Source organism: Armigeres subalbatus, chromosome 3, assembly GCF_024139115.2.
Source record: "Armigeres subalbatus isolate Guangzhou_Male chromosome 3, GZ_Asu_2, whole genome shotgun sequence".
NCBI lineage: Eukaryota > Metazoa > Arthropoda > Insecta > Diptera > Culicidae > Armigeres > Armigeres subalbatus.
This window is the reverse complement of record NC_085141.1, coordinates 142054673-142066833: the sequence shown is the minus strand read 5'-3', so window position 1 is coordinate 142066833 and position 12161 is coordinate 142054673. Positions and strand designations below refer to the sequence as shown.

Below are 12161 nucleotides of genomic sequence, written 5' to 3'. Positions count from 1 at the left end.
CACTTTCAAATAAATTTACCCTAAATGTGAGTAAACTACACTAGCGCCTCTGGCGGTGCTGGTCTCGTCAGCTCTTTTGAGGTTGCATGAATTTTATATCGGTTCTTCGCGAGTGTCATGTCCCGGTTATTAGTTCCTGCTAGTGGTACAACTTGCACCATGGTACGTGCACTGCAGTGTCATTAGGGTGAAATCAGGAGTGATTCAGTTTGATTCTAAATTTTCGACCACTATTCTAGTTTGCATCTGAAGCAAAATAGAGCAAACTCGCTGGTTTTCCCAGCAGTGTTCTATTCATGTTTTTCAAATTTTTAATTAATTGAAATCATTATGTTACTGCCAAGAAAGGCGCCGGAATTGCAAAGTGGATTGATCCGTAGATAAAATGACGCATCCATACACCAAAACAATTGAAAAATATTTGAATCTCGTGATTCAATCGTGGTTCAAATCTGCAGAAAATAGAACGGAGCGTTATACCAGTTTTATTTTTTGACAGTTGACTGGTATAAAAACTGAATCTAGAACAGCTGCTGGGAAATTCAATGTTTCAGATTCATATTCAAACTGACAGCCCCGAACGATTTGAATCACTGCTGATTTTACTCTTAGTATATATAAAGGCTCCCCCAAACCTAAGCGATTTCATCGCCGCGACGGCGACAGCTAGTCGCCGCGACTCTATCGTTGGGTCGCTGCAGGCAATGTTCCATTTACGCTTCCATACCAACGGCGACAAAATCGCAGTCGCCAAGCGATAGAATCGCGTCACGATTGTCTCGTCGCGTGTGTTTGGGGGAACCTTAACGCTTCTTCGTCAGAAGAAGTGTAGTCGCTATTCGGCTTGCAAATTTCTTTATTCATCCGACTTTACTTTAGCTTTACTCAAATTGGAAACATTTGCACATTTTTTTTATCCAGTCGGTACGCTCAGCAAATCGTAGAGCTTTCTTGTAGGTAATGAGTAAAATCAGATTAGCTCAGTGGACTTTCTGGATCTGTAAGCGATGCACGGGTACATCATTCAGGACTTGATTGTTCGGGTGCAAAAGGTCGTCGGAGCCGACTAGACCTAGACCCTGCACTAGCTAGCTGTATGAAATTTAAGAAGACGGACGTATGACTGGCATACAGGGAGACTGGCGGTTGGCGACCCAAGAACAAACGGAATAAGATGTTATGTTCACTATTCGTGCCAAGGACACTAAAAATAAGGTAAAATATGTTTTTTTACAATTATTTGTCTTTTTTTCTAAATATTATCTATTCACAAAACAGAAACTATCTCCACTTCATCCACAAACTTGAAGTAATGGACCAACTATGATAAATGGTAAAGTCATCAAGCTATAGTGCTTTGGACTTGCACAAGCTGTGTATGAGATGCCAGATGCCTTTCTGAAGAAGAGCAAGGATCGTGCTCCGGTGAGATAGATGACATCAGAATCGCTTACGGACCACATCTGCACCACAAAAATTGATGGCTAGGAATTATTCGCTAAATGGAATGTCGAAAAGAAAAAATAAGATGAAATGTGAGTTAACTCACCATTTGGTAATCCAGCAGATTTATAATAGATTATTAATCTGTGTGATTTCTATGTTTCATAGTTTGTTCGTGTTGCTCGGATGATACAAATTTGCGACATTGGGATCAAATTCCACATCAAATCTGATGTACTGTATGAAAACACGACGGTAAGTTTCACATGATGTAGAAAAGATCGACCGATTAATGTATGTAATGGTTATAAATATAATCTATGTTTCAGAAACCGATTGCTCGATAGTGTCTTTTGTCATGGAGCGCGTTTCGGAAGTCTATAGGAACCGTTTCAGTATGTATCGGTCAGCAAAAGCAGCGCCCTTGACATCACATTCGCTACCTGTCGCAAAATCATTAAAAAATCAACTACCTATTCGAAAAAAATATGATACTACTGATCGAGAACGCAACAAACGAGTAAAACCTGTGCTATAAGAATGGCGTCCGACTGCGACCAAATCCATCATCGATAACTACTATTCAAATCTGCTCTTCGAGCTGACCAAATCTGCTTTTGGATGAAACATTTTTTTTTCGGGGCGCTATTTGGAGTGACGACGAATTCCATTGCAAGAACGTATGATTAAAATAAATCTGATGACGTGATGACTTCCTCCGACAGGGTTAGGAGATTCTCTTGTCTCTTATACTGTTGACAAGATTTTATATTTATCCTGTCAATCACTGTTACGATGAATTTTAAAAAAGCTTTTGAGAATTTCAATAAAACAAATAATTTCATCTGTAAACCTCAAATTATGTAAACATGCAATTCTAATAAAAGTCCAAATTCGAGAAAACGAAATATTGTAGATCCAGTTGAAATCCGAACTGAGCTCTCGCGACAATCGCATTTTCTCCCATTTCTGGATGTCGCAACTGCATCGCGAGTAGTGCGCATCTATGCCATAGCCATGCGCCATCATGCGCACCACTCGCGATGCAGTTGCGACATTCGGAATTTGGAGAAAATGCGATTGTCGCGAGAGCTCAGTTCGGTTTTCAACTGGATCTACAATACCTACGTTTTAGTCATATCACACTTTTACATTATTGTCAATTTATCAATCATAATAATATTGTGAATATAATTATCATTAATGACATATTTAATGTTGGTTCCCCTTTCTCATGACAATATTTCACCACATACGCCTAATCATAAAATTCAGCAAAAGATTGGTTTCGAAACTATGTCGGTGAACCTGCCACGTTTCCAACTAAACGAGCTCGCAGTCTTCCAGCCGGGGCAAAGCGGCCACTAAATTCAAACATATCTATCTCATTCTTTTAATAAAAATGTGTTCGTATCAGAATAACTCGAAAACGGCTGGATGGATTTTCTTCATTCCTTCTGCAAATATGTTCGTTATCGTTCCCGACTGGTTTATATAATATTTCCTCATGCAAAAATTACGAGGAAGGTTGAGTAAACGTGAAAAACTAAAATTACGAATCGTATGGAAATTTTGCATGGGCAGTTCACAACGCGCATTTTCGCCTACCAGGACAACGTTTGCCGGGTCGACTAATATATACATAAACACAATATAATCACTTATATAAGTTCTCAATCGAAGAATGATTCGGTTAAATTTTACGGTTTACTAGCCAGTAAAATAGACCTCACATATTCGCCATAAATTTGGAAACTGTCCCATATCAAGGTCATTTCTCCATAACTCTAAACACGATTCAAAATGGCATTTGGATCAGCTTTACAATTCGGTTTCTTTGCTGCTCACAATCTTTGCGGAACGTTTCTTCGAGGTGATTGGCTTGGGATTCGATCATATTCAATGAATCTTTGATGAACATGCTGGCGGCCTATAGGCTCCCGCTTGCTGGGCTTACAAACTTGCTCAGTTTCCTCTGCGAGCCTCAACTGTGAACATTTTCAGAACTACTTCGACGAGCAAGGTCGAGCACAGTAATGAATATCTGTGAAAAGGAAAAACGCGTTGAATTTACTTATTTAAACATGTCATTACCCAAACATACCGGAGCATCTTCACAAACAGATTCTTTGCCGGGTGTGCACAATTCACCACGATGACAAACTTGTCTTTGGTCGCATAGTTCCATATCGAGTTTGGCAAACAGCGCCCCATATGTGGCACCGGCTCATCTTTCTAACTAGCACATCCTTAAATAACTATAAGCGAATACTTTCAAAACGACAACTGCTTCTCCTTCTGACTTTCGACCTGACGCGGCAGGTAGGACAGCTCATCAAAGGACGGTTGCGTGTTGATTTTATAATAGAAATTCAACCTCTGGAAATAAAACTCTGTAAATCGCAACTCTTTTCAAAAATTCAATGTCTTATTATTACCTTCGAGAGCCAGTCCAAGGGCAACTTCTTTTGAATTCACCCGACGGAGCGAGCGAAATTTTAATTTAATGCCAGCGATTGCCAGGAACTGAAACTTGCTGATCCCAGTACAGCTAACTCGTGTCGTGCCAATGATTATTTTTCTGTTTTAGCGGCACTGACTTGCACAATTCTTGTCGGACTCCACCCGGTGGACTGACCTGGTCGAGGTCCTGGTCTAAAAATGAATTCAAAGCTTTCGCATTTTGCAGTTCCTATACATCCCGGCGCGCCGGAACCACCTTTGGTGGAGCTAGGTCACGATGAGGTCGTTCATCATCTCGTTCGCTGCATAATACACTTGTATCTCAGAACCACTATTGTGTAGACCATTTTTAACAAATTAACTTGCTTAAATTGGATATAGGTAGGTAATTTGTTAAATATTTATTTTGCTCGAAAAACTTTTCTCGGATTGTTTACAACGAACTGTCATCTGCAATGGAAATGTGCTAGTATTGGTGAGCACAAATCCTGCGTTCACTACTACATAAACAAAATTTCAATCCACTCACAAAATGACTCACGTTAGGGTAAGGTTACACTAATGTTACCCTAACGCAGACGTTTGAAATCAGCAAACGCCTAACACGATGTTGCAATATAGCGTAATTTTAGTCAAGGTTTACCCTAACGTGAATCATTTTCTTAGGCTCATGAGGTAACAGGTTACCCTAAAGTTCGGGTCATGTTAGGCTCATTCTCCTTGCTGGGAAGGGAGAATAGTTCAAGACAAAATTTTCAAAACGTCTTATCTGCTTTTGTAAACAAAGATTGAAACGACGATTTGACGAATCTGATAGCTCTCCCACGCAAACCAACACCATCAATAGGTAGGTGAAGGATTCCGCTATCTGTTGATGGTGTTGGTTTGCGTGGGAGAGCTATCAGATTCGTCAAATCTTCGTTTGAATCTTTGTTTACAAAAGCAGATAAGTCGTTTTGAAAATTTTGTCTTGAGTTCTTTACTATGAAAACCCAGATTAATCCACCTAGCGGTGATGGTGCCTTTCTCGCGCAAAAAGGTAATAAATGTAGCCTTTACGCTTACACCTCGATGATGTACAAGAAAGGTAAAACAGTTACACCGTCTAATGTTTTAATAGAAAATTTACACTAGTAGACGACAGATGGCGCTGCCAAAAGTTTCTCGAATTTCCTATGTTCGAATTTTGACTTTCGGACAATTTCATAGTACTATGAAACTGAACGAAGAGCATACTTACGCCTAAATGCGTGCAACACGAGCATCTTTATAGTACGATAGAACTCTTAATGGGAGCAAGCCACGGATAAACTTTAAAAATATTCATAGATGCAAGGCATTTTTCATAGCACATTATTGTTCTATGTGACTATGTCTCATCACTATTTTAATATTATCTATTTTTGCAATTCGCAATTATTATGAAATTCAATAGTGATCAACAACGTTTCAGTCTCTGCCAGATGCAACTTGTTGCAAGAAAATCGGTTAAGAGTTTCTATGTGAAAATTTGGCTAATGTTTTTTATGGCATTTTGTGCACACACACACACGAACACACATACACACACACGCACACACGGACAGACAGACATTTGTTCAGCTCATAGAGCTGAGTCGAATGGTATATAACACTATGGATCTCCGGGACTTCTAACAAAAGTTCGAATTTGGAGTAAAATGATAGCCTTTCGGTACAACTTAGTTGTACGAGAAAGGCAAAAAAGACAAGAGAACATACGTCTTATAAAAAATAGTCTAATAGCTTAGTATTTTAAATTTATTGACATACAAAAACATAATCTTGGAAAATGCTCAAGACATATCGAGATGTATAAGACGGAAAGTAGTATGTGAATCAAAGAGACTTTGAGAATCATATATATAATAGCCCTGTTTGTCTGTCCGGTGACTAGCCAACCAGACGCAGCACGCGGGAAAATTCTCACAAAAAATAAAATTTTTGACACTTCAATTCTTTTTTTCTATCAGATGCATAAAACAAAACCAGTGACAACCTTAGACAACCAGACACAGCATTTGATGAAAAAAATCACAGACAACAGACGTGGAAAATTTTGATTAAAAAAAACACTTGCCACGGGCGCTACAGCGTCCACAAATAAACTAGTCAGTATAATAATATTGCTTAGGATTCGATTTGGCAATCGTTTGGCGTATGCAGATTTAGGAGTCAGCAAATCGATTTCTGAGTGGACTGAATCTGGATGTAAAAACATGCTAATATGAAAACCGATAGATAGTTAATTGATGTATTTTTGTTTCATGTCTAGCAACACTAGAACCAGATACTGGGAACAACTGTTGAAATGGCAACGTGATAATTTTTTAAAATAGTACTAGGTACTAGGGGTACTAGCAGATCAATCAATGGCGATATTGGTTGTTTGATTAGAAACAAAATGGCGTATCCACTTATCACTTATAGTGTTTCCAGACTAAATAATAGTGGATCATTACTAAAATTGTATAAGAAGCAATCAATATATGAGTCAACTGGTTGAGGTTTAGGAATGGCATGGTTTTTGCTGAGATTAAAAAGAGACCAAATGTGTTATCAAACTACGAATAATTCTCATTGATTATAATGAATTTTAAATATGATTCAGTTCAATGATCAGTTGGAATAGAGACCCGTTGGATGAATGCAAGGGTGTGTTACCAAACTAAATTGAAAAGAATAGGTTAGTTCACACGACTGTACGTGCGCTAATGCTTCTTTGTTAGAGGGAAAGTATTTCTTGCAATATCTTCTTCTTCTTATTGGCATTACATCCCTACACTGGGACAGAGCCGCCTCGCAGCTTAGTGTTCATTAAGCACTTCCACAGTTATTAACTGCGAGGTTTCTAAGCCAAGTTACTATTTTTGCATTCGTATATCATGAGGCTAACATGATGATATACTTTTATGCCCAGGGAAGTCGAGACAATTTCCAATCCGAATGTGGCACCGGGAATCGAACCAAGCCACCCTCAGTATGGTCTTGCTTTGTAGCCGCGCGTCTTACCGCACGGCTAAGGAGGGCCCGCTTTCTTGCAATATACAGCACATCAATGCCGGTATGTGCGATTCAGGAACGCTCGTGTGCTTAACGATGAAGTGTGGACTTTCAGATGAACCGTACCTCAAATCTTATAGTACTCGGCTGATTCGATTCGATTAATTATCACAAAATACACAACTCAGCCAATTAATTAATTTGTTGTCTAACGGAAAAAATCGATAGTCGAAAGCAGCTTGTGGCAACCCAACAAACAATTTTAGCAGAATAAGGTAGTTTTCAAACTCAAGAAGACTACTTTTGGTTTAATAAGCGCTTTTTTAGCTTCCAATGTTTGTTGGGAATGACGCACATACATCATACACACATACACGCACACACAGGCATCATCTCAATTCATCAAAGCTGAGTCGATTGGGGTTGGGTCTAATCTACCAGGTATTAAATTAATTAAAGCTCGCTTTGGCGCGGATGTTTTTACGTATACTTAGCGTACAAGAACGTTTAAAAACGTTGTAGTCAGATGGAGTTTAGGGAGCAAACATGGCACGAAAAACGTGCAAAAGTTAATGAAATATTTGTATAAATGCTCAAAACCATTACATGAAACATAAAATTACCCAAACTGAGTTTTATTATTGTGCGCAGAATATGGAACATTTCAAAATATGTGCGCAGAATTAAGAACCATATGGCAATTCACAAATCGAATGATAAGATATGTTCTTATTCAATTCAATCAAAATTTTCATGATTCATAGATTTCCGCCGTTTATAGTTACACATCTGTTCATAAAGATATTTATAAATCATTATTGTTTATTAATAGCAACGATTTTGGTAGAAAATTTTCTTAAATGAGCAGAATAAGATACCTCCACGTCCACGGTATATACCTTATAAATTATAAATCAACATTCTGTCCATCTTTGTGTAAGCGATTTTGTCAGCCAAAATATGGTACATGTGATGTTCTCAGAATGTAAGCTTCACTTTTTTTTCGAAATAAATTTATTGTTTAAAAGTGAAAATACAAAAGGAATATTCATGATATTGTAACTTCTCAGAAAAAATCACTTCTTCCATTTCCACCCTTTAATCCATTCTCGTCTTCAGCTTCTTCACAGTCAACTTTTCTTTCTCAACTATGTAAACGGTCGCTCCCCATCCGGAAATAGCATCCCGATCGAATGCATTCACCAAAGCCTGGGAAATAACTTCGAACAGCTTCTCCGGTTCCAGATCGGGCTTCCACAGTGTTTCACACATACCGTAAAGCTGCTCGGCACATGTTCCGGCAACAACGAAATCATTCGGCATGTTGGGACATCCGATCAAATCCATATTGCAGATGAACGGCTGAAATGTCTTCGGATCCAGTCCGGCAATAACCGGTTCAATAAAGTACGGCCCGAAGCGCTTCTCGTACAGGAAATTGGAAAGCATCGCTGCAAACCGTTCCGGAGTCATCTCGCGGTTCTCCCGGACCTCGTACAAGTTTTTGCGGAACTGTAACCGTTGGTGTACTGTGAGAATGTCCGTCTGCAGTCCGACCAGACCGAGATACATGTGAGGGTTGATTTCAAATACTTTTTCGAAATCGGTGGCAATCGTCTGGGCCTGGACCCCGAAGCGATGATCAGTGGCGATGGCGACACAATTTTTTCCCTTCATCGCCACCACGCAACCACCGTTGTACGCAAGAATGGACATGGCTCTTACGATTTAAATCTATTTGCCTACAACTGGAAATCGTTATTAGTGAAATGATTGCTTTACGTACCATATTAAATTAACAAAACTTACAGTTTATGAGAGGTTATCCGTTTACTTCTTGCAAAATTTGCTTGTAACCAAAAGAACTGCGAGTGATGCGGGATGACAGTCACTTTTGCCGTTTGACAACAGCACCGAGCACAAAAAAAAAAACATAACAAAAAATGTCAAAACGTCAGCGTGCACCCCTGTGGCTGAGAATTCTACACGGTTGGAAAAAAGTACCTAATTTTAGGTACTTTTTTTCTCTTGCATCTCCTTCCCTCTTTCGTTTGTTGTCATAAAATGAAGAGCAAAACCACTCAACAAGGGCATTAAAGTGTGGGAATCCAACGTTGAGTAATCTCATGTTTACAAAAGTTGAGTGAAATTTACCTAACTTTTGGTTAGTTTCTATTTAAAATTAAGTACATTTTATTTAATATTAAGTGAATTTTACTTAATTTCAAGAAAAAATTACTTAATTTTAGGTTCCCACACTGAACCCCCGATTTGAGTGAAAAGTACCTAATACTATAGTATGTACACGTGTACACGGTTGGAAAAAATTACCTAATATTAGGTACTTTTCACTCAAATCTGGAGTTTAGTGTGGGAAACTAAAATTAGGTAAATTTTTCTTGAAGTTATACGCGTAAAAAAAGTAATTATTTTATTTATTCAATTTGATTCATATTCCTCATTATGTATAGTAACATAAAATACATTAAACGATCAATAGCCTTCATAAAATATTTGTATCAATTTTATTGAGCGTGTTCATATACTGTATTTAATATCGCAATGAAAAGTATAAGTTTCGCCAAAAGATATTTTAGTTACTAGATAAAGATTGTCGCTACTGTTCCCTTTGTTCTGCTGTCCGAAACATGTGTGGTACATACCTGTCAAATCGTATGGATTTTCCTTCTTTGACATTTAGCTCCCCTATCCTCGCCAGCAAAAGATGTTCCGGACAGCGACGACAGCGACAATCTTTATCTAGTAACTAAAATATCTTTTGTTTCGCCTAATGGCAAAAAAAGTATAAAGTTGAACTTATACTTTCAATAAGGAATGAAACTGAACTGATAAAGACAAACATGGCGATTGAAAGTTGTGAAAAGGAGATCGTGTTGATTTTGGTAATTACTTAGTGATTTTAATCATTTAATTCATTTATTATAAATTGTATTTCTTTTAATGCAGGGAAACTTTCACTGTGGGATTCGTTCAAATGTGTATGCAAGCACAAACCAATAAAAAAAGTGGATCCGATTCAGTTTTTGGTCGGTTTGCAAAACTATGAGCATGAATAGGTATGGCATTTTTATTATCTTTATTCATTATAGGAATGAAATAATGTACTGATAATATTTTCTCTTTCCAGTTAGCACAATCTGATATTTTTCAAATGTGTCGTGATTATATACCGAAGAATAGGAAGCAGTTCAAGCATAATCCATCAGGAAATAATGTCGTTTGTTACAGACACCAACTTCAGCGGATCATTTTGCTCTGCAAATCCTGTTGTATACATCGGACCTAATCGGCAGCTCTGATGTCGCTGAGATCTAATTATTACTGACGGAATTGGACAGTAGCAGTATATACCGGTAGAAGCAGCATAGCACGGCAGTGGCAGCAGCTGTTGGAGAGCGCACAACAGTGGACAACAAACGTACAGCGGACCGATAAAGCGATTCGGGAACGTCGGAACGGAAGAAATAAAAACAACAACCTATCTGTTGGACTCCACACGAACGAATCGCTTTATCGGTCCGCTGTACGTTTGTTGTCCACTGTTGTGCGCTCTCCAACAGGTTATGGGCCCAGGAACGATTCCCGTTCTCCATCTTAGTGGGATGATATTGCCGTCGACGTTATCGCAGTGGGATCATGGATCGGCCGCATAAGTCGCGTGGCGCAGTGGGATCATGGATCAGCCACGTAAGTCTTGGGTAGCGCCGGACGGAATTCATCAGGAGGTTGGAACGTTCGGTAGGATGCTGGCTTGTCAGCAGGAGTCCGAGAGGAGCGTCGCAACATTCAGGAGCTGGTCAACAGGGTGCTGGGCAAACGTCGGATAGAGGCCATTTGTACGGGCAACGGATTGGGCCAGGAGGAATTGTTCAGCGAGGAGGAGCTCTGGACGGGAGGCTCGGTGTTAGAAGGAGCCAGGAGAGCTGCGAGGCGTGCACACTAAGGAGGAGTGTTGGAATATCAGGTAGTGTGCGACGCTTCGCTGTAGATCAAAGATGGATAGGAAGCGGGCGCCAGTTGGTTGTAGTTGCTCTTGGGTAGATTAAGGAATTTTGTTATAGATGATTGTATATACCCGTTGTGTTTGAATGAAAGAGAGCTGCAGCTGCTGGCAGAAGTATCAGTCAGTAGCCTGCCGTGGTGTAGAGAGGGAACTCTAGTTTGTTGTTCTTAGTGAGGGGGTTCCCTTCTTCTGGCCAACAGGTTATGGGCCCAGCAACGATTCCCGTTCTCCATCTTAGTGAGATGTTATTGCCGTCGACGTTATCGCAGTGGGATCATCGATCGGCCGCATAAGTCGCGTGGCGCAGTGGGATTATGGATCAGCCACGTAAGTCTTGGGTAGCGCCGGACGGAATTCATCAGGAGGTTGGAACGTTTGGTAGGATGCTGGCTGGTCAGCAGGAGTCCGAGAGGAGCGTCGGAACATTCAGGAGCTGGTCAACAGGGTGCTGTGCAAACGTTGGATAGAGGCCATTTGTACGGGCAACGGATTGGGCCAGGAGGAATTGTTCCGGCGAGGAGGAGCTCTGGACGAGAGGCTCAGTGTTAGGAGGAGCCAGGACAGTAGCGACGCGTGCACACTAAGGAGGAGTGTTGGAATATCAGGTAGTGTGCGACGCTTCGCTGTAGATCGAAGATGGTTGTAGTTGCTCTTGGGTAGATTAAGGAATATTGTAATGGATGTATTGTAGATACCTATTGTTGAATAAAGAGAACTGCAGCTGCTGGCAGAAGTATCAGTCAGTAGCCTGCCGTGGTGTAGAGAGGGAACTCTAATGGGCCAAACACAATTGATACGTTTGCGTGCGTTTTGACAGTTTTCCCATGAGAAAACTGTCAAAACGCACGCAAACGTATCAATTGTGTTTGGCCCATAAGGGGGTTCCCTTCTCCGGCCAACAGCAGCGGCAACAGAAGTTCTCTTCTTCAGAACAGTCCGATTATGCCTGATGCAGGCAGCATGATTGGCAAAGCAATGGGATCAGATGAAGCTGGTGACTGTGTTTAACAGCGGTTCACTAATGGATGATCCTACTCTGACGATGACTAAATGGGTGTGCGCCTCCTTTTCGTAGGAGAATTGATAAACAGCTGATGGAATATTTCATGTTCCGGCTACGATCACGAGTCAAGAAGAAATCTGGAATTAAATGTCATACGTGCAATGTAAATAATATATAATATATAATGAAAATAAAATACGTTTAAAT

General features: G+C 40.0%; 1 protein-coding gene and 3 long non-coding RNA genes across 5 annotated transcripts in view; 2 read left to right on the top strand and 2 right to left on the bottom strand.

Annotated features, from left to right (window-relative positions):
* Positions 1 to 2345, top strand: part of LOC134227979 (uncharacterized) — a 51460-nt gene extending 49115 nt beyond the window's left edge. For both annotated transcript variants that reach the window (XR_009983811.1, XR_009983810.1), the window contains exons 2-5: positions 922 to 1215; positions 1279 to 1535; positions 1612 to 1698; positions 1773 to 2345. This is a non-coding gene — a long non-coding RNA (uncharacterized LOC134227979). The remainder of the gene's footprint in view (positions 1 to 921; positions 1216 to 1278; positions 1536 to 1611; positions 1699 to 1772) is intronic.
* A 237-nt stretch (positions 2346 to 2582) lies between these two features.
* LOC134220165 (uncharacterized) lies at positions 2583 to 4366 on the bottom strand. The gene is made up of 3 exons (XR_009981788.1): positions 3882 to 4366; positions 3548 to 3822; positions 2583 to 3487 (listed from the first exon to the last, which is right to left on the bottom strand). It is a non-coding gene; the product is annotated as an uncharacterized LOC134220165 (long non-coding RNA).
* Positions 4367 to 8024: 3658 nt separating this feature from the next.
* LOC134227171 (proteasome subunit beta type-3) lies at positions 8025 to 8886 on the bottom strand. The gene is made up of 2 exons (XM_062708484.1): positions 8737 to 8886; positions 8025 to 8675 (listed from the first exon to the last, which is right to left on the bottom strand). The coding sequence occupies exon 2, from the start codon at positions 8641 to 8643 to the stop codon at positions 8026 to 8028; it is 618 nt and encodes a 205-aa protein (XP_062564468.1). The 5' UTR covers positions 8644 to 8675; positions 8737 to 8886; the 3' UTR covers position 8025.
* A 622-nt stretch (positions 8887 to 9508) lies between these two features.
* On the top strand, positions 9509 to 10311 carry LOC134227223 (uncharacterized). The gene is made up of 3 exons (XR_009983633.1): positions 9509 to 9830; positions 9895 to 10004; positions 10076 to 10311. It is a non-coding gene; the product is annotated as an uncharacterized LOC134227223 (long non-coding RNA).
* The last annotated feature ends 1850 nt before the right edge of the window (positions 10312 to 12161 follow it).